The sequence below is a fragment of the Neomonachus schauinslandi genome, chromosome 8, assembly GCF_002201575.2.
Source record: "Neomonachus schauinslandi chromosome 8, ASM220157v2, whole genome shotgun sequence".
Lineage (NCBI taxonomy): Eukaryota > Metazoa > Chordata > Mammalia > Carnivora > Phocidae > Neomonachus > Neomonachus schauinslandi.
Window position 1 is genome coordinate 115,102,990 of NC_058410.1, and position 24,239 is coordinate 115,127,228.

The following is a 24,239-nucleotide window of genomic DNA, read 5'->3' on the forward strand; positions in this document are numbered from 1 at the left end:
GGGGGGGGGGGGGGGGGGGGGGGGGGGGGGGGGGGGGGGCCGGCGGGAGCAGGCTACGGATCTCTACAGAATGTGTTCAAAAATACATGATTTAGTTTTTTATGCCCTCTGTATTTTTCAAATTTTTGACAAATGAACATGTTACAGGATTTCTATAGCCAGAACTTGTTTTTTTCCTTCCTTCCTTTTAGAGACCTAATGGCAGAAGAGAAAACTAGAAAGACAACCAAAATGACCGAGATTTTGGGAATTCTATTGCATGAGGATTGACCCAAATTAACTGAAATCCCGCATTTTATGTGGCAAGGGTTAAGTGAAATGTCAATATTAGTTGCAATGTATTAAGTGACTTCTGATTGCCAAACGCCAAATAGAGGTAAATAAATCATGTAACTGAGATACCAACTAAGATTTGGTTTCAAAATACAAGCAAATTAAAGAAGGGCAACGAGCAACTCAGACAAATCCTGCACAGGATTTACACCACATTCAGGGAATGGACATGGTATTATGTTTGGTCTGGGCTGCTGAGAACATGCACAGGTTATATTCCATTTTTCCTTGCTCCACAGCGTCTGGATATATATTTTCCCCTGGACAATCTGACATCCACACTATATAGTCCTCGTTGATTGCCAGAAACGATGATGTCTTATGATTTGCATTATGTATCTTCCTTTTCTGGCCCTCCTGTTTACCTTAACAGGAAGCATTTGTTTTTGCACCAGTCAAGGGTTGCAGGATAAACATCTGTTAGTGCCCCAGCCAGTAAAACTTCCAGAGCTTCTGCATGTCAATGCTATGTGCACAACGCCCCTCCCCCGATCCCCCTCACTCGCGTTGCCATCCTAATCCTAGGTATCTCAGGTTGCACACTCCAGAGCGTTTAATTGCATCCCGCTTTTTCCTCCAGACTTTCCCCCTCACCCCCACCCAGATTAACGGGCACGGCGAAGGCGGGGCGGCCTGACCTTCGGTCATCTTCGGCCGCGGAATCGCCGCGTGACCTTGGGCAAGGCCCCGCTTCCCCTTCCGCCAAACCGCGTGGCTGGATAGCCGGGTCTCCCCTCCGGCCACCGCTCAGCCGAGCCGGTAGACCCTGCGCCCGCACCCCTTTCTCCCCCGACTTCCTCCACGCGCGCTCCACCTTCCCCACCCCTACGCTCCTGGCGTTTCGGCCGCCTCCATTCGCACGGCCCCTTCATTCCAGACGCTCGTTTACGCCGCGCGGACTGGGAGGGTGCAATTCCCGGATGCGGCCTGCGCTGCAAGCGCGCGGCCGTCCCGCAGGCCCTCGCGGCTTTACGCCGCTGACGCAGCGCGCCCAAGATGGCGGCGCGGTCGTCGTCGGGGGTGGCGGCGGCAGAGGGGACGGCGGCCGTGGCGGCGGCGGCGACGGCAGCCGTGACGGCGGCGGCGGCGCGGGGCCTGGGCCGGGGGGAATGAGGCAGCCGTGGCGGGCCAGCGGCCGAGCCGTGTAGCGGAGAAGCGGCTCCCCCTCCCTGCTTCCCTTGGCCGAGCCGGGGACGCGCGCGCGCGCCGCCGTCCGGAGCGGGCTCCCCACCCTCCACTCCCGCGACCCGCACCGCACCCCCACCCGGGCCTGGAGGATGATGAAGCTCAAGTCGAACCAGACTCGCACCTATGACGGCGACGGCTACAAGAAGCGGGCCGCGTGCCTGTGTTTCCGCAGTGAGAGCGAGGAGGAGGTGAGGCTCCGGCCGGGCGGGCCGGGGGTCACCGGAATTTGCGGCCGCCTCCGGCCGAGGCGCGGGGGGCGCGGCCGCTGGGGGAGGGTGTGCCGGGGCCGCGGGCAGGGCCGCTCCTCTCGGCCCGAATGAAGTTCCGACGGAATTTCTTGAGCCAAACAAGAGGAGGAAGGAAGAAGGACGGTGGGCGGAGGGGAAGTGGGTCCGAGCGTGGCCACACGGCACGGGAGTCAGGCCCAAGGAGCTTCAGAGCCGGCCGCCTGTCATAGGAGACAGTGGCCGCGGAGAGAAGGCGGTGGGTGGGGAAGTGTGTGTGGCTTTCGGGCCAGGCCTCCAGCTTTAGGATCCAGGAAGGGCAGCTCCGCACTTGTCAACCCACACATGTGTGCAGAGGCCACCGTGCACGAGGCGCAGGCCGGCCCTTTGTGCCAGAGAAATAGTCCACTTCACTGGCAGGTTTGGGGGTTGCCGAGGGATTATGTGTGTCTGTGAGCCTAAGGGAGGTTGGTTAGGAAGATTTAGGGCGTTGTACAAATGCCAAAGCCAATTTATTTTACAATGCGCTGGGTAGCCTTCTGGAGTAGCTGAGAAGAAAGGACATTTGATAATATAATCTTTATGACCTGAAAATTTCATTTTAATTGGGAAGGCCAAAAGCAGTGTTTAAGGTCTTTGCCCTGACATTGCCCTATAGTAAGGCGTTTAGGATTAAATTTGCTAGCAAAATAGAAATGCTTAAAATCAGTTTCTTTTTGCATGGGGTACTTAAAAAAAAAAAAAAATCTCAGCTTCCCAAAGCCTTTTTTGTGGTGATAAAGGGAATTTAGAGAAGGCAAACGTTTTTGTAAATCCACAAAGAATAGCTGCTTTGGAAATTCATAAGATGCCTGTGGGAAAGCGTTTCTCTCCTGTGCATGGTGGTAAAATGGCAGTTAAACTGAAAACAATGAAGGACAGTGAAATTCAATATTCTATATTCTGGCATTCAGCAGTGGGCTATCGTGGCAGGGCTGCAAGTACAGTGCATCGTGTTGAAATGGGGGGAGAGGAACTTGACCCATTAGTTATGAAAAGAAGCTGTGATGAAAGAGACAGATGGGTTGCCAAGAGTTGCTGTCCAGAGATATTTAGGAGGAAGTGGGACTTTATTGCCTGAAAAAAATTAGCAAAGCTGTAATTGTGCTATTGAGGGAGGGAGGGAGGGAGGGTGTGTGTGTGTGAGTGTGTGAGTGTGTGTGTGTGTGTGTGTGTTCCCGTTCAGCAAAATAGGAGGAAAGGGAATTTGGAAATGTATACTTTGTGTCCTATCATATATTGTAAAAGTCCCCAAAACAGATACAATAAACGGGGCCATGGTGTGAATTATGTAGTTTTGGAATACATACTTGAGTAAAGTAAAATTGTCGGTGGTGTTTACTGCTCCCGAGGCTTTGTTCTCTTCATTATCATATCATATTATGGGAAATCAGATGGGATCACAGTCTGTTTTAACTGGAGGGAAAATTAATTAGCATAATAACATGTCTTACTACAGTACTGTGGTCAAGTCTGTGAGCACCCCAATTATAAGTAGAAGGGTGTATAATTTAGTTGTATGAATGATGCAAGACTACTCGTTAAAAAAATCATACTAGAAATTGAGAACATGTGAGTATTTTGGGTAAATTGGAAAGTCTTCATAGATCATAAGCAAACTAAGACTTTATTTTCCGTTTTCTGTTACTTTTATTATATACTGACATTAACAGCCTTAATGTTAAAACATTTGACTGTGGAGTTTCCTCTGCTGAATTTCTTTTTGAACATTGGCTAATGAGCAGAAGATTCATGCAAATTTTTAATTACAGATTCAGTGGATGTTACAGCTAAAGCCCAGAAAGAACAAGAAAATTAATGAAATGCACCCATTTTAGACTTGTTCAGTTCAATTAAACAAGTATGTGTTAAGAGCCTACTATGGGTGTAGCACTCTATAATGTGGAATTTAAAGGTAAACATACCTCCCTGACCAAAAAAGTTGAGTACTTTTCAATGGGATCCCTTAATTGGGAGGGATTTTGGACCACAAAATAATCTCTAGGGTGCCGTTCAACTCTCAGATTACATAATTGTGTTAGAAGGGAAGTAATTTGTTAGTTCCGGGAGAACTTTTATGTTCTCAATAGAAGTGCCAGAAACTGGAAGTATTAGCTGCCACACATTGTGGGAATGTGAAAATCAAACTCAATAGGACATTCAGCCCAATTTTATTTTTTAATGGGAACCAATGACTTTAATCAAGATAGAATAGTTTACAGAATATTATTAGCATGAATATAATAGTAATGTAAGTATAAGGGGACCCTAGTTAATAAATTTGATTTACCAGTGTCGGGAAACATACATACAATATAAAGAGAAAGAGATGGAAAATATTAGCAGATAATAGATGGAATCAAACCTTGTAACATTCTGTTTTTTCAGCCCCAGAAAATTTTATTATATGCCAGCAGTGATAGCTGAAACACTGATCCAGGTTAGGATGTATGAACATATTCAGCAAGGTTATGGAGCCAGTTTATTGAGATACTGTTAGAAAGGAGACATATGTAGGGAGCTTAAAGTCTAGAGGAAGAGACAGAAGAACAGGCCCAACAGCATGAAGAGAATGCGTTTCCTTTACTTCAGACCTCGGGCTGCTTTTCCTGTTAATAAACAAGAATCAATAGGAAAATGGGGGGGGTGCCTGGGGGGCTCAATCGTTAAGCGTCTCCCTTCGGCCTAGGTCATGATCCCAGGGTCCTGGGATCAATCCCCGCATCAGGCTCCATGCTCCAGGCTCCACGGGGAGCCTGGTTCTCCCTCTCCCACTCCCCCTGCTTGTGTTCCGTCTCGCTGTGTCTCTTTCTGTCAAATAAATAAATAAATACATAATCTTAAAAAAAAAAATAGGAAAATCCCCCCACTTCAAAGTTTTACTGATTATTATTGACATTTTGATAAATTAAAACCTTTAAGTTTGGGGCATTCATGATAACTAACGTATTTATTACAGTACTTTGAACCAACTGTTCATAGTAGGTAGTCTCTTACCCAACCTCCACTTAAACCAACTTGGTACACTGAATGCTGTTGTTACTCTGGGAGCTACTGGGTTTCATATACCCCCCAACCATGAGGCCTCCCGACCAGTTGCGCACTTACAAAGAATCAGTTGTCTTTATTCCTATATTTGTTTATGTTCATCATACTTGTAATTATGCAGTGTAATTAAATATGATGTAAGCCCATGAAATTTGAGTTCAAAAAGAATGGTTTTGTGAGAAGTATTCTAAATGCTTTGGAATGACTCAATAATTTCAACATTAAAAGAAATTACTGCTCGGGGGGGCCTGGGTGGCTCAGTCGTTAAGTGTCTGCCTTCGGCTCAGGTCATGATCCCAGGGTCCTGGGATCGAGCCCCGCATCGGGCTCCCTGCTCGGCCAGGAGCCTGCTTCTCCCTCTCCCACTCCCCCTGCTTGTGTTCCCTCTCTCGCTGTCTCTCTCTCTCTGTCAAATAAATAAAATAATCTTTAAAAGAAATTACTGCTCAATTATATGGATAAGCAAAAGATGAAGAGGGAGTCTTAAAAGTTTAGAAAGACTGCACATAGATAAAGTGTTTTCAGGTTTTTGTTTTTCTTTATAGAAACCTGAACTGGAGGGACGCCTGGGTGGCTCAGTCGGTTAAGTGTTCGGCTCTTGGTTTAGGCTCAGGTCATGATCCAGGGTTTGTGGGATTGAACCCTGCATTGGGCTCCACATTCAGCAGGGAGTCTGCTGGAGGTTCTCTCCTCCTCCCTCTCTCCGTTCCCCTCCCGCTGCTTGCACATGTGCACACATGTGCTTTCTCTCTCTCTCTAAAATGAATAATTTTTTAAAAACAAAAAAAACCCTGAACTGGAAAACATAGGTCATGCATGATGCGTGTGGTATATGAAAGACAACTCAGCGTTCAACAATAGACCTATACTCAAGACAAGATCTTGGACCTACAAACAAGGATTAGCAAATAAATATACATTTATATTTTTAATCTGCTCTATCTTCCAATTAACATTTTATCATAAACAGTACAGAAGACTGAAACTGGTTTCTTGAGTAAGATTTTACTGTTCTGGATTGGGTAATATGACACTCATCTTTGTCATATTATTCAACTTTGGCTCTCCGAAAGCACTTCCATTTGAGATTTTTCCCTCTTCTCTTTTTTGTAGCCTCTGTGATGGGACAGGAAGTGAAGTATACTAGAGGTGGGCTTGCTTGTACTCTTCTACCCTCCCCAGAGTGGAGTGGGGGAGTGTAACAGGCATTTTAGATGATTGAAATATCTAGCAGTGTGAAATACTCTTTTAGAAAGACCAGTGACATAGGTTGTATACCAGATGATGTCGCAGTGCTTAGTGCTTAGGAATTAAAGCTGTGCCTAGGATCTGTTTTTACTCAAGGTAAAAAATGAGTACTGATAGGATTGTCGCAGATTTCCCTGTGTATTAGAACTGCTTTTAAAAAGAAAGGACAAAAGTGTCCTTAAGGGTCTTAGGTTGGTTTGTTGAGCTTTTCCATCTCTTCGCAAGGGACTGCTGCTTCTCATTTTCTCAACTCCTTGAGCTCATGGGGTTGGGTGGGGAGATGATTGACATTGAAGATCCTCAGTGGGCAACGACTCTGGTGGCCTGAGTGTTTGTCAGTAAAAATGTCCCAGAGGAGCAGGTGGAAGGACGTCACTGCAGACCGCACCTTCCCCTGGGCTCTAGAGAGGGGAGTAAAAGCACAGGTGGCAATCCCAGAGGTGATAACCATGACGAAGAGCTTCCAGTAGATCCCAGGCTGGTTGGAGAGTCTTTTCGTAACATAACTTGGTCATTGTCCAGTATTACATTGCTCTAAGATCATGGTAGGTGCATTGATCCAGTCAGTTCTCTGTCTTTCCTTCTCGGGGTGTGTGGTTTCCCTTGTGCCTACCTAATAATACTGGTTAGTCAGTTAGACATTTCTCCTATTATCTCCTTTTCTGGCTACATCCTGAGATGTGAATTCTGGTCTGAAATCAAACTGCAGTCTCCTTCTTTTTAAAAGATTTTTTATTTACTTATTTGACAAAGAGAGACACAGCAAGAGAGGGAACACAAGCAGGGGGAGTGGGAGAGGAAGAAGCAGGCTTCCCACTGAGCGAGGAGCCCGACGTGGGGCCCCATCCCAGGACCCTGGGATCATGACCTGAGCCGAAGGCAGAGGCTTAACGACTGAACCACCCACGCGCCCCTGCAGTCTCCTTCTTTTCCATTCTTTGCCCTGCCCTTTTTTTTTTTTTTTTGCTCCAGTGATTCTCATGTCTCAGTAAATAATGGTGTTGCATATCTACTTTGTGTGAAGCAATCTCTATTTTTCTTCATAGCCTAGTACAAAAAGGAAGAGCCCTTGTTCAAGAATACATTAGTTTATTCATTTTTTGAGAGCCCTATTATGGACTAGTCTCTGTACAAGATCCTGGGAATACACAGGTAAATAAATCTGTGGTCCTTCATAAAGTCAAGCTGTCTGCCTGCTGTGTATCTGTGTCCATCCCCTCCTGCCCGCCCAGCAGCCTCACTCCTGTGAGTGTCCTGTCTTTCCTGCTTCATTGCCTTTCCTTCTCTACTTTATCGTTCCCAGGGCAAACAGGCTAAAGTATTTCCCATCTTAAAAGAAATGCTCCCTTGCCCCATGTTCCCTCCAGCTACTATCCCATTTCTCTCTTCCCCTTCACAGAAAAATATTTCTGTACTTGCTGTTTCCATTTTCCCTCTTCCAGTTTCTCTTGAACTCATTCCATTCAGGCACTCTTCTGTGATTCTGCTGGAGCCAGTCTTCAAGATAACAAGTTAACAAATCCAGTGGCCAGTCCTGAATCCTTGTTACCTCATCATTCCTTACATTCCTTTCTTTACCTTGCTTCTAGGACATCTTTCTAGTTCTTCCCTTTCTTTCTGGTTGTTCCTTCTTAGTATTGTGTTCCTCCTCATTTTCCTGAATTCTTTCATTGCCGTGCACAAGGACACAATCTTTGAACTACTCCCTCACCCCAACACACGCTCACACACATGATCTCATTTGGTCCCCTCTTTAAATACCATATTTATACTGATTACTTTCAACTGTCTATTTTTAGCCCTAATTTCTCTCATGAAATCAAGACTTGAATATACTGCAATCTACTCAGTGTTTCCATTTGGATATCAGATAGGCATCTCAAACTTAAAATACCCAAACTGAATTTTTTTTTTTTTTTTTTAAGATTTTATTTGTTTGACAGAGAGAGACACAGCGAGAGAGGCAACACAAGCAGGGGGAGTGGGAGAGGGAGAAGCAGGCTTCCCGCCGATTAGAGAGCCCGATGTGGGGCTCGATCCCAGGACCCTGGGACCATGACCTGAGCTGAAGGCAGATGCTTAACGACTGAGCCACCCAGGCACCCCCCCAAACTGAATTCTTGATTCCATCCACCAAAAACCAAACAGCAACAGAAACCTGCTTCTCCTACAGTTGAGCCTTTCAGTAAAGGAAATCTCTATGCTACCAGTTGCTCAGGTTAGAAACCTTGGAGCCATCTTTGACTTCTCCTTTCTCATACCCACATCTAATCTGACAGCAGATCCTGCCTAATCTTCTCACTTCAACCTCTACTGTGTTCTTCTAGCCTAACCCATTATTACTTCTTGCCTGGACTACTGCTGAATCTTCCTAACTGGTCTTCCTAACTGCTTCTGCCCTTGCTCCTCTAGTCTTGTCTACCACACAGCTGCTGGAGTGATTCTTCCAACATAGATGTCAGATCATGTCACTTCTTTGCTCCAGTGGTATTCTGTCTCAGTGAATCTAACATCTTAATTATGACCCCCTAGGCTCTGGATGTTTGGGTCCCTGCCATGGCTCTGACCTCATCTCTTACTACTCTCCCTCTTACTCATCCCTCTCTTCCAGCCTCACTGGCCTCTGTGCTGGTTCTCCCCCATATTATCTGCATGCCTTGCTCCCTTACTTTAGGTCTTTTAAGGCTTAGTTTTCACTTCATCAGACAGCTCTTTAATGATCATGCTATAGAAAATAACACCAGTCCATTGTCACTGTGTCTCCTGGGCTTCTTTCTGGGCAGCACATATCACCACCAAGACCATGTTATATACTTATTTGTTTCTGTTCCTCCCACTAGAATGCAGCTAGTTTATGAGGATAGAAATTTTTGTTTGTTTTATGCACTCCTGTATCCTTGGTGCTTAGAACATAGTATATGCTCAATGCTATTTGTTGACTGTGTGAATGAATGAATGAACACTTTGTCCCTGCTTTTAAGAAGCTTACAGGCTAGTAGAGGAATTGAAAATACCCAAAATATACTGAATGCTAGTGTCTACCAATAATGTGTTGATAAAAATGTTTCAGGGAAGTCTTCTAGCTCTTATTTCCAGTGTCTTAGTGACAGGGTGTCTGATAATGTTGAGTATCAGCCCAATGGGAGTGTATGTGTAATTGGTTGTAAATCTTTTCTGAATCTCAATGGATCTTCCCATGATAGGGCACTTAGGATTTCTTTCAGATGTTGAACTTGTGAGTCTGTGCCATCTTGCAGGATTGGTGTTGGGTAGTTGATATAATGTACTGATCCTCAACCCTAGTGATGTAGTACCTGAGGAAAAAGGATTTTCATTTTGCTGATAGCCTGGAACCTTTTATTAGTAAGTAAATAAATACGTCAACAAACTGCAATCAAGTAGTAGATACTGTTTTAATGACTTGTCGATAGTGGTTCATAGCCAACAATGTATATCAAATCTGGATTCCAAAGTTTAGTTAGTAGTAATCAGTTTGCAAATGAAGGTTGATAGGGATGGTCATAAAATTTTTCTGTCATCATCATTTTGTACTTTATCTAGGTCAAAGTGAAAGAGACATGATGTAAGGTTTGTGAATGCCGAGTCTTGAAGCATTTGATTTATGGTGGTTAAGGTATGAAGCAGAATGAAAGAACTTTCATAGGCAAAGAAGATAATATGTGGATAAAAGAAGAATAAGGAATTGAATTTAGAAATAAAGTCCCCAAACTTTAAAATTTAGTAATAAAACATATGCACTCAAAGTCAACTTGCTGAGTAACATCCTCTCTATACCCAAGAAGACTTCCTTAAATCCAGTTTGAGAATTTCTGTCCTAAAGTGACATGGAAGCGCTCAAGAATGCCCACAGCCTTTTTCCCAGTCTTCTTGAAACCCTTGCTGCCTAGCTTACTAATAAGCCTTTGAGTAGGGAAAAATGTTCGTAGTTGTTTTTTTTTTTTCTTTTAAAGATTTTATTTATTTCGAGAGAGAGGGTGTGTGAGCACAAACAGGGAGAGGGGCAGAGGGAGAGAGAGAATCTCAAGCAGGCTCCATGCTGCACGAGGAGCCCTACTCGGGGCTCAATCCCACGACCCTGAGATCATGACCTGAGCCGAAATCAAGAGTCAGATGCTTAGCTGATTGAGCCACCCAGACACCCCGAAAAATGTTCATTCTTAGAGTCGTCCGTTCGTTTACTCATTTGTTGTACAAACTTACTGAGTGCCTGCTTCTAGGCCAGACACTGTTCTTGGAATGCAGTGGTGAAACAAGGCAGAATGGAAGCTCTTGCTCTTGTGAAGCTTCTGATAACAGATGCAGGGAGACAGTAAATGAGCAAAACTATTAGTGAACTTGATGATTTTAGGCAGTGGTGGTGGTGCTGGGCCGGAAATGAATGTATGATGGGACTAAGTGGTGGCAGGGGTGTTGGCAGATTGGGATCAGGTAGTCTCTGAACAGCAAGACGGAGGGAAGAGCAATTACAGAGGCCCCAAGTGGGAATCAATTTGGCAAGGGGGAAAAGCAGGAAGCTGGCCAGAGCGGCCGAAGGCCAAGGGGAGGAGAGGGTGGGAGATGTTGCAGAGGTGGGAGGCCACCATTTCCTGTGGGGCTTCGTTACTTTTCCAGTTTTCCTGGTTCTCCTTTACTCTGCCCTGCCTCTGTCACTTATAGCAACCCAGCAAACAAACCAGTAACATCCCACGAAACCACCTTCTTTCCCTGGTATGTGAGGAGTAGACGTGATGGTGACGGTTGATTAGAAAAAGTTGTGCTTGAGAAATGTACAAGTGGAGATGAAAATACTGTTCTGTCATCTTTTTTTTTTTTTTTTAAGATTTTATTTATTTATTTTGACAGACAGGGAGAGAGGGAACACAAGCAGGGGGAGTGGGAGAGGGAGAAGCAGGCCTCCCGCTGAGCAGAGAGCCTGATGTGGGTGGGGCTCGATCCCAGGGACCTGGGATCATGACCTGAGCCGAAGGCAGACGCTTAACGACTGAGCCACCCAGGCGCTCCTGTTCTGTCATCTTTTTAAGAGAGAAATCTGAAAGGACCCAAAGAAAAGACCCTAAAGTTTTTTTTTTTTGTTTTTTGTTTTTTTTAAAGATTTTTTATTTATTTATTTGAGACAGAGAGAATGAGAGAGAGAGAGCTCATGAGAGGGAGGAGGGTCAGAGGGAGAAGCAGACTCCCTGCCGAGCAGGGAGCCCGACACGGGACTCGATCCCGGGACTCCAGGATCACGACCTGAGCCGAAGGCAGTCGCTTAACCAACTGAGCCACCCAGGCGCCCCGACCCTAAAGTTTCTTTACACTTTCCTAGGGTAATTTAGTCAGAAAGGCTACTCTGAATAGGTAATATATATGTACAGAGTACAAAAATCAAAAGGTACAGAGGATATGGAACGAAAGAGGTAGTTAGCTTATAAAAGATAAGACAGCAGTGCATTGCAAATGAAAGATTGGGGAGTATTTTTGTTTAATAGGACAGAGGTTTGCTAGTTTTTCCTAGAAATATATTTGAACCCAGGCCGCTTGAATGCCTGTGGTTTTTCAGCACTTACTAGTTTTATTGAGGTTCCATAACCTGAAGTGCCAGGGATCCTTCTAGAATGGGGAGCTGCTGGGAATGGGGGGGCGTGCGTGCTTGCGGGCATAGCATCAGTGCTGGCAGCGGGCTGTGTGTGTCAGGACGGTGCTGTGATGTGGCAGCTGCTTGTCTGACTGGCCTTCAAGCCCCTGAGAAGCAGCTTAGCAGTTGTCCGGGTCAGACTGGGCTTGCCAGTTTCTAAACTCTCATTGTTTAGACTACTCAGAGTTGACCTTTTAAGCCAAAGTACCTTCCTAGTACTGGTAGGAGGCTGTTCACTTTAGCTATATGCTTTTGTCCCCAGCTGTGGAATGGGGAGTAGGTAGAATTCTGAGTGGAATTGTGGCTTTTCAGCTCTTCCTGAGGGACTGTGAGATAATAGAAGGCATGTATTGGTCTCGCCCTGGTTCCTGGCACAGAGCTCCCAATACTCTTGTGATGTCCTAAGTGATAAGAATATCTCTTGTTCTAATATTGGTCTTTGTCCTCTACTCCTGAACCAGGGCTCCTGAAACTCTTGTAATTTTCTGGGTGATAGCAATGTCTTTTGTTCTAATGAGGCAACTCTGGGTGGGTTCCTGGATGGCTCCTGGCCAGTCACTAGAAAGACCAAGCCATGATTAGAAGCTTGGAATTTTCAGCCTTGCCCCCCATTGCCTTGAGAAGGGAGAAGGGCTGAAAATGGAGTTAATGATCCATCATTCGTAGGTGATGAAGTCTTCATAAAAATCCCAATAGTACAGGGTTCAGAGAATTTCCAGGTTGGTGAACACATTCACACCAGGAGGGTAACACATCCCACCTGCATGGGGCCAGAAGCTCCTTGCCCTATGCATCTCTTTATCTGGCTCTTCATCTGTATCCTTTACCATATTCTTTAATAAACTGGTAAACATATGAAGTGTTTCTCTAAGTTCTGTGAGCTACTCTAGCAAATTAACTGAACCCACGGAGGGGGCTGTTGGAACCTCTGATCTGTAGCCAGTTGGTTGGAAGCATTAGTGATAATGGAGGCTTGCGACTGGCATCGGAAAGGGTGGTGGCGGACTTGTGGGACTGAGCTCTTAACCTGCGGGATCTGAGCTGTAGAGATAGTGCCAGAATCAAGTTAATTGTAGGACACCCAGCTGGTGTTGCAGAGACCTGCTTCGTGTAGGGGAACCCCACACATTCTGTGACCGGAAGTATCAAAAGTGAAGTGTGCTTTTGTGAGTAGTGAAGGAGACGCTCAGGAAAGAAACACAATAGGGGAGAACTGGGTTTTCCCCTTTTCTTTTTTTTTTTTTTTAAAGATTTTATTTATTTGACAGAGAGAGAGACAGCGAGAGCAGGAACACAAGCAGGGGGAGTGGGAGAAGGAGAAGCAGGCTTCCCGCTGAGCAGGGAGCCCGATGTGGGACTCGATCCCGGGACTCCGGGATCATGACCTGAGCCGAAGGCAGACGCTTAACGACTGAGCCACCCAGGCGCCCTCCCCTTTTCAAGAAGGAAGAAAATGGAGATTTTTCCTTCTAACAGACTGTGCCTTAACCTTCTTTTCTATCTCCTCGCACCAGTCCCCTAAAATGCGAACCCAGAGCTGGGTATGGGAAACTTGACCTAGGAAGATCATCACAGTGCAACCTTCTTATTTATAAAATAGAAAAGAATTACTAGAACGATTCAGCCATATTCAAATGTGAGCACCAAAATATTTGCAAAGCAAATATGAGTATTTTTTTTTTCTGTTTTTGACATTTTATCATTTATATCGTGTGTGCTGCTGTTTTCTTTGCTCAGTTAACTAGAAGTGGACTGTGTGCAAATCTGGTTATGCATCCCAGGCAGGGAAGATCATGCCTTTTGTGGGCTTTATCCAAATATACTTTACAAAATTCTTAGTTTAGGGGGCGCTGGGTGGCTCAGTCGGTTAAGCATCTGCCTTCGGCTCAGGTCAGGATCCCAGGGCCCTGGGATCAAGTCCCGCATCGGGCTCCCTGCTCAGCGGGGAGCCTGCTTCTCCCTCTCCCTCTGCCTGCCGTTCTGCCTACTTATGCTCTCTCTCTCTGTCAAATACATAAATAAAATCTTTAAAAAAGAAAATTCTTAGTTTAGGACACTTTTATTTATTTATTTATTTTTATTTTTTATTTTTTTAAAGATTTTATTTATTTGACAGAGACACAGCGAGAGAGGGAACAGAAGCAGGGGGAGTGGGAGTGGGAGAGGGAGAAGCAGGCTTCCCGCCAAGCAGGGAGCCTGATGTGGGGCTCGATCCTAGGACCCTGGAATCATGACTCGAGCCGAAGGCAGACGCTTAACGACTGAGCCACCCAGGAGCCCCTAGGACACTTTTAAGTTCTTTTTCTTTTTTCCAACATTGATTCTTTTAATAAGTATTTGGTTATTTTTATTTATTTTTTTATTATTATGTTTAATTAGTGAACATATAGTACATCATTAGTTTTTTTTTTTAAGATTTTATTTATTTATTTGAGAGAGAGAGAAAGAGAGAGAGCACATGAGAGGGGGGAGGGTCAAAGGGAGAAGCAGACTCCCTGCCGAGCAGGGAGCCTGATGCGGGACTGATCCAGGGACTCCAGGATCATGACCTGAGCTGAAGGCAGTCGCTTAACCAACTGAGCCACCCAGGCGCCTGTTTTTTTTTTTTTTTTTTTTAAAGATTTTATTTATTTATTTGACACAGAGAGAGAGAGCACAAGCAGGGGGAGCGGCAGGCAGAGGGAGAAGCAGACTCCCCGCTGAGCAGGGAGCCCGATGCGGAACTCGATCCCAGGACCCTGGGATCATGACCTGAGCCAAAGGCAGACGCTTAACCGACTGAGCCACCCAGGCGCCCAAGTACATCATTAGTTTTTGATGTAGTGTTCTTAACTCTTTTTCGAGATGAGAAGTTAATAACTTGATTATCATAAAACATTATCTTACATCTGTGTATTTTGTGAGCATTTCCAAAAGGAGATAGAGTGAATTTCTACTCCATGTAAAGAAAATTATTACAAAAACATTAAAAACTGAAATCTAAAGCAAGTAGAAACAAACTTATAGAGAAGGCAAGACTATTATAAACATACAAAAGAAATGATCCCTTAAATAGACTTTCTTTGTATACACTTAGTTCTCTTCATTCATAAAACAGTAAAGTCATTTTAAAGAACTGCCTGGAAGGGCACCTGGCTGGCTCAGTCAGTAGAGCATGCAACTCTTGATCTTGGGGTCGACTCTTGATCTTGGGATCGTGAGTTTAAGGCCCCCATTGGGTGTAGGGGTATAAAGATTACTTAAAAAATAAGAGGAAGGGGGCGCCTGGGTGGCTCAGTTGTTAAGCATCTGCCTTCGGCTCAGGTCATGAACCCGGGGTCCTCGGATCGAGCCCCACGTTGGGCTCCCTGCTCAGCAGGAAGCCGGCTTCACCCTCTCGCACTCCCCCTGCTTGTGTTCCTGCTCTCACTATCTCTCTTCAAATAAATAAATAAAATCTTAAAAAAAAAAAGAGGAAGGATAGTGATTTTTCTTTGAATATTCAGGAATCCTAGTAAACTTCTTCAAGAGAAGATATGTGCTTTTATAGAACACTTTGTATATGTGAGTAGCTTGAATTAACATATTTTGAGTAACTGGAACTTTAATTATTTAATGTTTCATTTTTTTCCTCTTTGCAGAAATGACTTGGTTGTTAAACTTCTATTCAGCCATCACTTACTAACTGTGCTGAGCCCTGACTCAGGGCCTTTACACCTCTCACTGCAGCACTGATTGTTTTCCTGGGAGGTTTTGCAGTTTGGATAGACTGCCTTTAATAATAATAAGATGAAACTTTTAGATTTTATTGGTAAAATGAGTTAGAAAAATAATCCAGAGAGTTTCTGTGTGTAATAATTATATTTCTATGGTATTTTCAAAGATTCAACATTTAATAAGGACATAGCTTGGGGTCATCCTGTCAGACACCATGAGTGATTTTTTTTTTCCAAAAAGGAATTTTTTTTTTTTAATTACGAAAGTAGTTGTGTATCTATAAAGAACACTCCAAACTGAGGAGGTTGAGATGTGTAGAATAGGATGTGAGCTCCTGAGGAGCTAGCTGTGAGCTCTTGGCAGGATGCAGTGTAGAATGAAAAATATAAGCTAATAAAAGAAGCGATGGAGGGTAGTGTTTATTGTGAATTTGGAGGAGTCTGTGAAGATGAGCTGGAGTGTCCGGGACAGTTTTATGGAGTTTGTAGGGCCACACCTAAATGTCTTGGTTAGATTTGGGTAGCTGACGGAGAAAATTCCAGGTGGAGGACATTGGGCCATGTAGGTGACCTCATGAAAAGTCAGAGGCCTTTGGAATCCTGTTTGCCCTGAAGTGTCGTGAGGACCACATGCTGACGGCTCATGCCTGTGTTTGGGATGCAAGATGATTAAACAGTTTTTAAAAATTAGTTGCCAACAGGGGCGCCTGGGTGGCTCAGTCGGTTAAGCGGCTGCCTTCGGCTCAGGTCATGATCCCAGGGTCCTGGGATTGAGCCCCTCGTCAGGCTCCCTGCTCAGCGGGGAGCCTGTTTCTCCCTCTCCCTCTCCCTCTGCCTGCCTCTCTGCCTACTTGTGCTCTCTATCTCTCTGTCAAATAAATAAATATAATCTTTAAAAAAAATTAGTTTCCAACATTTTAATTTGAAAATTTTCAAATAAGGAATCTGGTCTTTAGGTTTCTCTTGAAAAATAAGAAGATCTGGGCCAGCTTTCCTATGGGATGACTGTGGCCAGAGCTGAGTGGCGGCCACCCTTTGGGCTGCCCACCTCTCTTCAGCGGGCCACCGTCCTTACCACTCCCTGTGGTCCCCTTGATAATGAGGCCCAGTGACAGCTAACATTTATTGTGGTGGCTGAGGTGTTACTGCCTTCTGAAGGTAGAGTTAAGAGAAAGGTCAAATATTTCTTGTACCCTTGTAAATTTCAAGAAAAATAGGGAGTGCGTATTTGAAAATATTCCTTCTTCTCTTTCCTTTAGACACATGACAAGTCAGTGTCAGAAGATTCTGACTGATTTCACACACTTGTGCCCCCTGCCCAGGCCCCATAGAGTGGCATTTGAGTTTTGATGTCTGTAGTGTTTAAGAGCTTAGGCCCTGGAGTCAGACACACCTGGGTTGGAGCCCTGGCTCTTAAGTACACTCACTAGTCTGGTGATCTTGAGCAAATTACTTTACATCTCTTCGCCTCATCTTCTCACTTGTAACAACAATAGTACCTCCCTATGTTATTGTATCGTTGGAGGACTAAGTGAAATCACTTAATATATAGAACACTTAGCCCAGTGCCTGACCCAAGTTAACATTTGGTGTCAGCCATGTAAATATAAAGCTAAGAAAAAGACAATTTCTAACTTCATTGCAACCTGGGCTTGTGCAGTGAATTGTGGTGGGAAGAAGGTTATGGGAATTTGTGAGCGCCAGTTTGCATTTGTTAATTAAATCAGTTTGTGCTTCTTGAGAGTGGATACTGTGCTGCGTTCCAGTGAATGAGGCAGACACAGTCCCTGCTTTCATGTTGCTTACAGTCGGCAGTGGAGATAATAAGCCAGCAGTTGCAGTATAGTATGATAATTTGAAGTAGGTCTTAAAATAGAGTACTTCAGTGATTCTCTGGTTTCATCTTTTATGACAGTTTTAGTGTTAGGAGAGGTACCAGACAGGGCAGAGTACTTGGTGATGCTGGGCCCTGTTTGTACGAGCATGGCGCTGTTCAGCAGTCCACGATCTTTCCTTCTCCTTTCCTCAGATCGTCATTTATGGAGCACCTACCATCATTTAGGCAAATGTCCAAGCCTGACAGAGAAAAGAGAAAGAGAAGCCTTTTTCTGGATAAAGAAAGCTCTTGTCCTCAGCCTGCCTCCCCCACTCTGTCCCAAAACTGTACTTGGAGAAAGAGAAATTAAGAGGGTCCAACCAAACCAATGTCTGGGAGAGGAATAAAGACACTTCTCATCCCCCAGGACTTGAAAACGAGAAGCTCAACAGAGAACCCTACTAGTTTGGAACTTTGGAGCTGCCACCGGAACCAGGAAAATCCTTCAAAATTAAACTTACTTTTTATTTCATGATATTAATACTTTGTACCATTAAAAACTCGTACTTTATGGCATGTCTAAGAAAATATTTTAAATGCATAAAAGAAAACCAATTTATTTTAATACCTTGAATTTTATTTAAAATAATCCCTGTAGCTTGATTTTATAATAAAACTTAAAACATTTTTTAAACTAGAAACAGTGCTGTGGGAGAAAGAAATGAGGAGATGAATTCTTTGGTTTAATAAGGTGCGTGTCTGGGAAGGACTTGGCAGAGGACTTGATCAAGGGACTTGGGGGAGGGTCTGACTGGGCAAAGAGGCCAAGGGCAGCTGAGGCAGTAGCATATGCATTAGAGCCTCTGGAGAAGAGTTTGTGGGCCATGGTGCAGAGATATAGAGTGTACTGAACGATTGATTTTTCTGGCAGAAAATCAGAGAATAGAATGTAGAGTCATTCTGTGAGTGACTTTGCAAGTGGGTGCCTGTCTTTGAGGAGAAGGATAAATGCTTGTTATTTTTAGGGTTTCTGGTCAGCTCCTCTTTCCTCAGAGCATTCTTCTCTTCTTTTTGGAGAAATCCTCCTTTGGAGAGGAGGGAGGGCCCACCCTCCCATCCCAAGAACTGAATGGGCACAGTGTGTGTGCCCATTCTCTGGTGTGCCTGTGTGGATGCAGGACTCAGGCTCCATTAGTTGTGGCTCAGTGCTTCCAGTCCTGAGGAGGTTGGGGGGAAGGTAGGGGGAGGGCAGTGGCTATGTGCTTACCAGATGTTTGTGTTTTAGATCCAGGCTTTTGCTGCCAGCCCTGGCGTGCCATGGTGTGGGCATATCTTCCAAGCCTGGCTTTTTGGTCCTTGCCACCCCACTATTTTGAGCCTTTGATATTTCTTTCAGTACAGTCCCTTTGACTACAGATGGCCAGACTTGGTTTGAGCCCTGTCTAATGCACCTCCTGGGTAGTTTTTAAGGTAACCTCCTCACTAATGCAGTGTACCAGAGGAAATGTATGTGCAGAGTCCAAATTTTTATTAATTTCTTTTTCTTTTTTTATTAAAGATTTTATTTATTTGAGAGAGAGAGCCAGTGAGAGAGAGAGCACGAGCATGAGCAGTGGGAGAGGGGCAGAGGAATAGGGAGAAGCAGGCTCCCTTGGGGCTCAATCCCAGGACCCTGAGATCATGACCTGAGCTGGAGGCAGACATTTAACTGAAGCACTGAGGAGCCTCTGTTTTTTTTCCCTGGGAGAGCTTTTTCATTTTATTCATGGTGGAGGCTTTAACATTTTTCCATTTTTTATGGTAAAAATTTCTTCTTGCTAGAGTTTGTAAAATTGATTTTAAATGGCCAAAGAATAATCCAGTCAAATTAGAGCAAGTGTAACTAACACTGGCCTAAATGCTGATATTTTTATGAAATGCTTACCAGCATCGTCATACCCTCTCTACGCTCGATGCTTATAGTTTCTCATTTTAGAATTGTCCTAAAGAATATTTGAGAGTGTGTGAATTTTTAAATATTTTAAACCTTGTGGATATCAAGGACCAGATTTTTAAAAATGTGTTTTTAAAAAATTTTTAAGTAATCTCTGCCCCAACATGGGGCTTGAACTCGTGACCCCGAGATTAAGAGTTGCATGCTCCACGGACTGAGCCAGCTATTTAGTGCCCCCTAAAATGTTTTTTAATAATATAAGTTTATGAAAACTATAGGATGTTTCTTAAAATACACATTATAGTCTCCAAGTTCCATCTTGGTCAACAAGAATTTACTGAGTCCTTACTTTATATAAAGTACTAATCTAGATGCAGTGATGATTTTTAAAACTGAGGATGTGTTTCCTAGTCTCTAGGAAGAATGCTTTTCTAAATTGGTTAATTTAATTTCCTTCAGGCATTTCAGTGCAGTTGAACAAGCAGCTATTTGTTTTATATGGGGGCAGATAGAAAAATGGAAGAGACAGGACTTAAAGTACGTGGAACAATTAGAGAAAGTGTAGAGGCTGTGCTTTGGAGAGACTTCATGTTGGAGACAAAACACTGAAGTCGTCAATCTTGTGCTTTAGGAAAGGATAGGATGTAGGTAGGTAGGAAGGAGGGGAACGGGTATGTATAGAAGGCGATCAGCTTGGATGTGGGTTGATTAGGACAGGTTTTTAGGAAAGAAGTACATTTTCATCTGAGATCGGAGGGTAGATAAAAGAAAAAACCTAGAGCCCGAATTATATTGATGTGAATTTGAGAAAACGCCTTCCAGGTGGCACCATCTTTCTGAGAAGTAAAAGATATATATACTGAAAGTGGTTTGGTCATAGGAATTTCAGAGGCAAGAAAAAGTCTGGCAGACTAGTATGGTTGGGATCCAAAGAATAGTTTTGTAAGGTTGGAGGTTGAATGGTCTGTATCCTCACAAGCAGTTGTGGGCCTACTGTGTGTAGAGCACCACGGAGGATGAACTTTAAGCAGGAAAGACCGTTTTAGAACTCTGGAAACTTAAATTCCATCTTCAAAAGAGAGGATAGAATTTATAGTGTTTACATTTTCTGTATTTCCCTATCCCTTTGCATGTAGGAGCTGGAGAGGGGAAAGGAAACAGGAAATGTTTCAAGGTTGGGGACTGATTCAGGAGCATTATATAAGGTCAGGGGAGTGGGAAACTAACCGAGAGTCAATTTTTTCATCTGTAAAGTGGGAAAAAATGGCACCTAATTTATGAAGTTCTATGAAACTTGAATGAGGGAAGATAAAGTCTTTCCCAGGTACGTATTGAGTACCCAAGAATTGTTAGCCAGTGGTACTAAGACAGGAACACTGAAGGAATCCCAATGGTCAACAAATAATTACAATTCAGTGAGAGAAGTGTTGTGGAAAAAAAAAAAGTGTTGTGAAAGAACCCTGCCCAGAATGCTTAAGGAATGGAGTGACTAATGCTGAATAGGAAAGTTGGAAATAGTGGGAAAGGAGTAAATCTGGGTGTTGAAGGGTGAGTAGGAGTTTGCTGCCACTATGTTAATAGAGATTATGCAGACCTTAAAAAAATCACATCAGATCCTGATCATAATGGCCTACCACAGCTACATCAAGATAGATGTCAGTGTGGCATGGGATCCAAAAACATAGGAAGTGGGAAAGAAAAAATTTAATGGAATAAACTTTAAAAAGGATTTAAATGTAATAAATGGGGCAGTGTGAGTGTACTTTGAAAGGGCTTTATGGAAGGAGGTAAGACCTGAGGTTATAGAATCTTGAAATTTGTAAACCTGGAAGTAACCCTAGACAAAATCTATCCAGCCATTTCAGTGAGATAAGGGAACTGAAACCAAAAAGGTGTTCACATCTGTCTACTGTGCTATTTCTGGTAAAATAATGCATACACAGGTAGAAAAGAACAGTTTGTTTTTTTCCTGGCAGATCCACAAGAAGGAGTTAAATAAGTGGAAAGGAAGAAAGTTGAATAAAAATACATTTCTAAAGCTGACTCCCAGCGCCAGCATTGAAAACAAAACAAAGCAGGTGGAATGAGAGGCCATGATACAATTATAGAAGTATAGTCGATAGTGACTTGAGCAGCATCTATTGCTTATTGTCACCGTTGGCTGCGGCTGATCACGCATCCCAGAGCCAGCACATGTGTGTTGTGGGAAGAAAGCTGAATTTATCAGAAACATGGATATTTTGGGCAAAGTTTGAATGCCAGAGGCTTATTTTTGAAGGCAGTTTTATTAGTCTTCCTTCCATTATAAAGCTATTTCATGCTCACTGTAGTGAATTTGGAAAACATCCCCTCTTTTGAGCCCACTAGATGGTAAGTTACCAGAGTTCTAATGTGTCTCCCCTGCTCGGAGTTCACCTTCCCTGGTGCTTGCATGGTGCTTTATACATAGCAGGTTCACAGTTGTTGGGAGGATAAGTAACCTCCAAATCATTTCTTCCAAAACGTACAGAGGAAATTCTTTAATCATTATGGTTTTTGGGTTTTACAACATTGTGACTGATTTAAATACAATTTTATAAACTGGTTTTTCACGTATTATAAACATTTTTTCCCCTAATCTGAACTCAGCATAAACATTCTAATGGCTATGTGCCCATTGAATGGATGAAAGCATTTGCTTAAATGTTCCTCTCTTGTTGTAAATGACATTGTTAAATCACATAAGAAGGTAATATTGGCAACCACAGTAATTACTGTTTTATCTTTCTCTAGTCTCAAGAAGTACACATTTTTAAAAGTATGACCGCCAACCATCTTAAAGAATTACCACTCTCCATTTGCCACCGTCTTTCCCCAGTCCTTATTCATAAGAAGCACGTATGAGATTTAGTGAAGAGTGGTGGTATTTTGCACTTTTTACAAATCTCCTAAATTTACAAATCTCCAAATATCCTTAGATAATTGATAGCTGGGTTTTCTTATCTGCTATTCAATACAGATTCTGTGTCTTTTGATATGTTGTTTTGAAGTATCTGAAGAAAATTGAGTCTCACGCAGAATATGTAGTGAATTATTTAGTAGAATGTTCCTTAATGTGGGTCTCATGGTTTCTCATGGTTAGATTGAGGTCATGCATTTTTGGCGATAATATCACAGAAGTGATGTGTCCTTGTCAGTGCATCATATCAAAAGGTACATGATGTCAATGTATCTTATTACTGGTGATGTTAACCTTGATTGTTCGGTTAAGGTGAGGTCTGTCTGGTTTCTCCACTGTAACATAGTTACAAATCTTTTTTCTTCTGGTGTTGAGAACTTTTAAGATTTACTTTCTTAGCAACTTTCAAATAACTATACAATAGAGTATTGTTAACTATAGTCCCCATGCTGTACATTACATCCCCAGAACTTACTTATCTTGTAACTGAAAGTTTGTAGCTTTTGACTTTTTTCAGCCCCCCACACCCACCTCTGCCAGCCGCCACCTATCTGTTCTCTGTTTCTGTGAGCTTAGTTTTTTTAGATTCCACATGTGAGCGAGATCATATAGTATTTGTTTTTGACTTATTCCACAAAGCACAGTGCCTTCAGGGTCCATCCATGTTGCAAGTGGCAGGTTTCCCTTTTCTTTGGCTGAATAATATTCCTCTGTGTGTGTGTCACATTTTCTTTATCCATTCATCCATCTGATGGACACTTAGGTTGTTCCCATGTCTTGGCTGTTGTAAATAATTCTGCAGTGAATATGGACATGCAGATACCTATTTGAGATATGATTTTGTTTCCTTGGGATATATACCTAGAAGTGGGATTGATAGATCATATGGCAGTTCTATTTTTAAATTTTTGAGAAACCACCATACTGTTTTCCATAGTGGCTGAACCAGTTTACATTCTCATCAGCAGCATACCAAGGTTCCATTTTTTCCACATCCAGCACTTTTAATCTCTTGTCATTTTATTTTTATTTATTTATTTTTAAAGATTTTATTTATTTATTTGACAGAGACACACACAGTGAGAGAGGGAACACAAGCAGGGAGAGTGGGAGAGGGAGAAGCAGGCTTCCCGCGGAGCAGGGAGCACGATGTGGGATCATGACCTGAGCCGACTGAGCCACCCAGGGGCTCTTCTCTTGTCATTTTAATGATAGCCATTCTAACAGTTGTGAGGTGGTATCTCATTGTGGTTTTGATTTGTATTTCTCTGACAGTTAATGATGTTGAGCATCTTTTCATGTACCTGTTTGTCATTTATAGGTAATCTTTGAAAAAATGTTTCTTTGGTTCTTCTACCAATTTTTTTTTTTTTTAGATTTTTTATTTATTTGAGAGAGAGTGCATAAGCAGGGGGTGCAGGGGCAGAAGAAGAGGGAGAAGCAGACTCCCCACTGAGCAGGGAACCCATTACAGGGCTTGATCCCAGGACCTCAGGATCACGACCTGAGCCGAAGGCAGACGCCCAACTGCTTGAGCCACCCAGGCGCCCCTCTTCTGCCCATTTTTAAATCAGATCGGTTTTCTTCCTGTTTTTGTTGAATTGTATGAGTTCCTTGTATATTTGGAATATTATCCTTATCAGACATACAATTTGCAAATATTTTCTCCCGTTTGGTAGGTTGCTTTTTCATTTTATTGATGGTTTCCTTTGCTGTGTGCAGGAGCTTTTTTAGTTTGATTCAGTCCCACTTTATCTATCTGTCTGTCTGTATATCTGTCTATCTATCTATCTAGTAAGCTCTACACCCAGTGTGGGGCTTGAACTCATGACCCTGAGATCAAGAGTCGCATGCTCTACCGGCTGAGCCCGCCAGGTGCCCCTGTTGCCTTTGCTTTAGTGTCAAATTAAAAAATCATTGCCAAGACTGATGTTAAGGAGCTTACCCCCCGTGTTTTCTTCTAGGAGTTTTCTGATTTCAGGTCTCACATTAAAGTCTTTAATTCATTTTGAGTTGATTTTTGTGTCTGACGTAAGGAGTGGTGCAGTTTCATTCTTTTGCATGGGGCTGTACAAGTCTTTCCAGCACCATTTATTGAAGAGACTGTCCTTTCCCTGTTAACAGATTTTTGGCTCCTTT

General features: G+C 43.3%; 1 protein-coding gene across 1 annotated transcript in view; it reads left to right on the forward strand.

Annotated features, from left to right (window-relative positions):
- Positions 1 to 1,323: 1,323 nt before the first annotated feature.
- LOC110575661 (diphosphoinositol polyphosphate phosphohydrolase 1) overlaps positions 1,324 to 24,239 on the forward strand; it is a 117,163-nt gene continuing 94,247 nt past the window's right edge. The window contains exon 1 of the mRNA XM_021684655.2: positions 1,324 to 1,709. Coding sequence (XP_021540330.1) covers positions 1,611 to 1,709 — 99 coding nt within the window. The 5' untranslated portion in view covers positions 1,324 to 1,610. The remainder of the gene's footprint in view (positions 1,710 to 24,239) is intronic.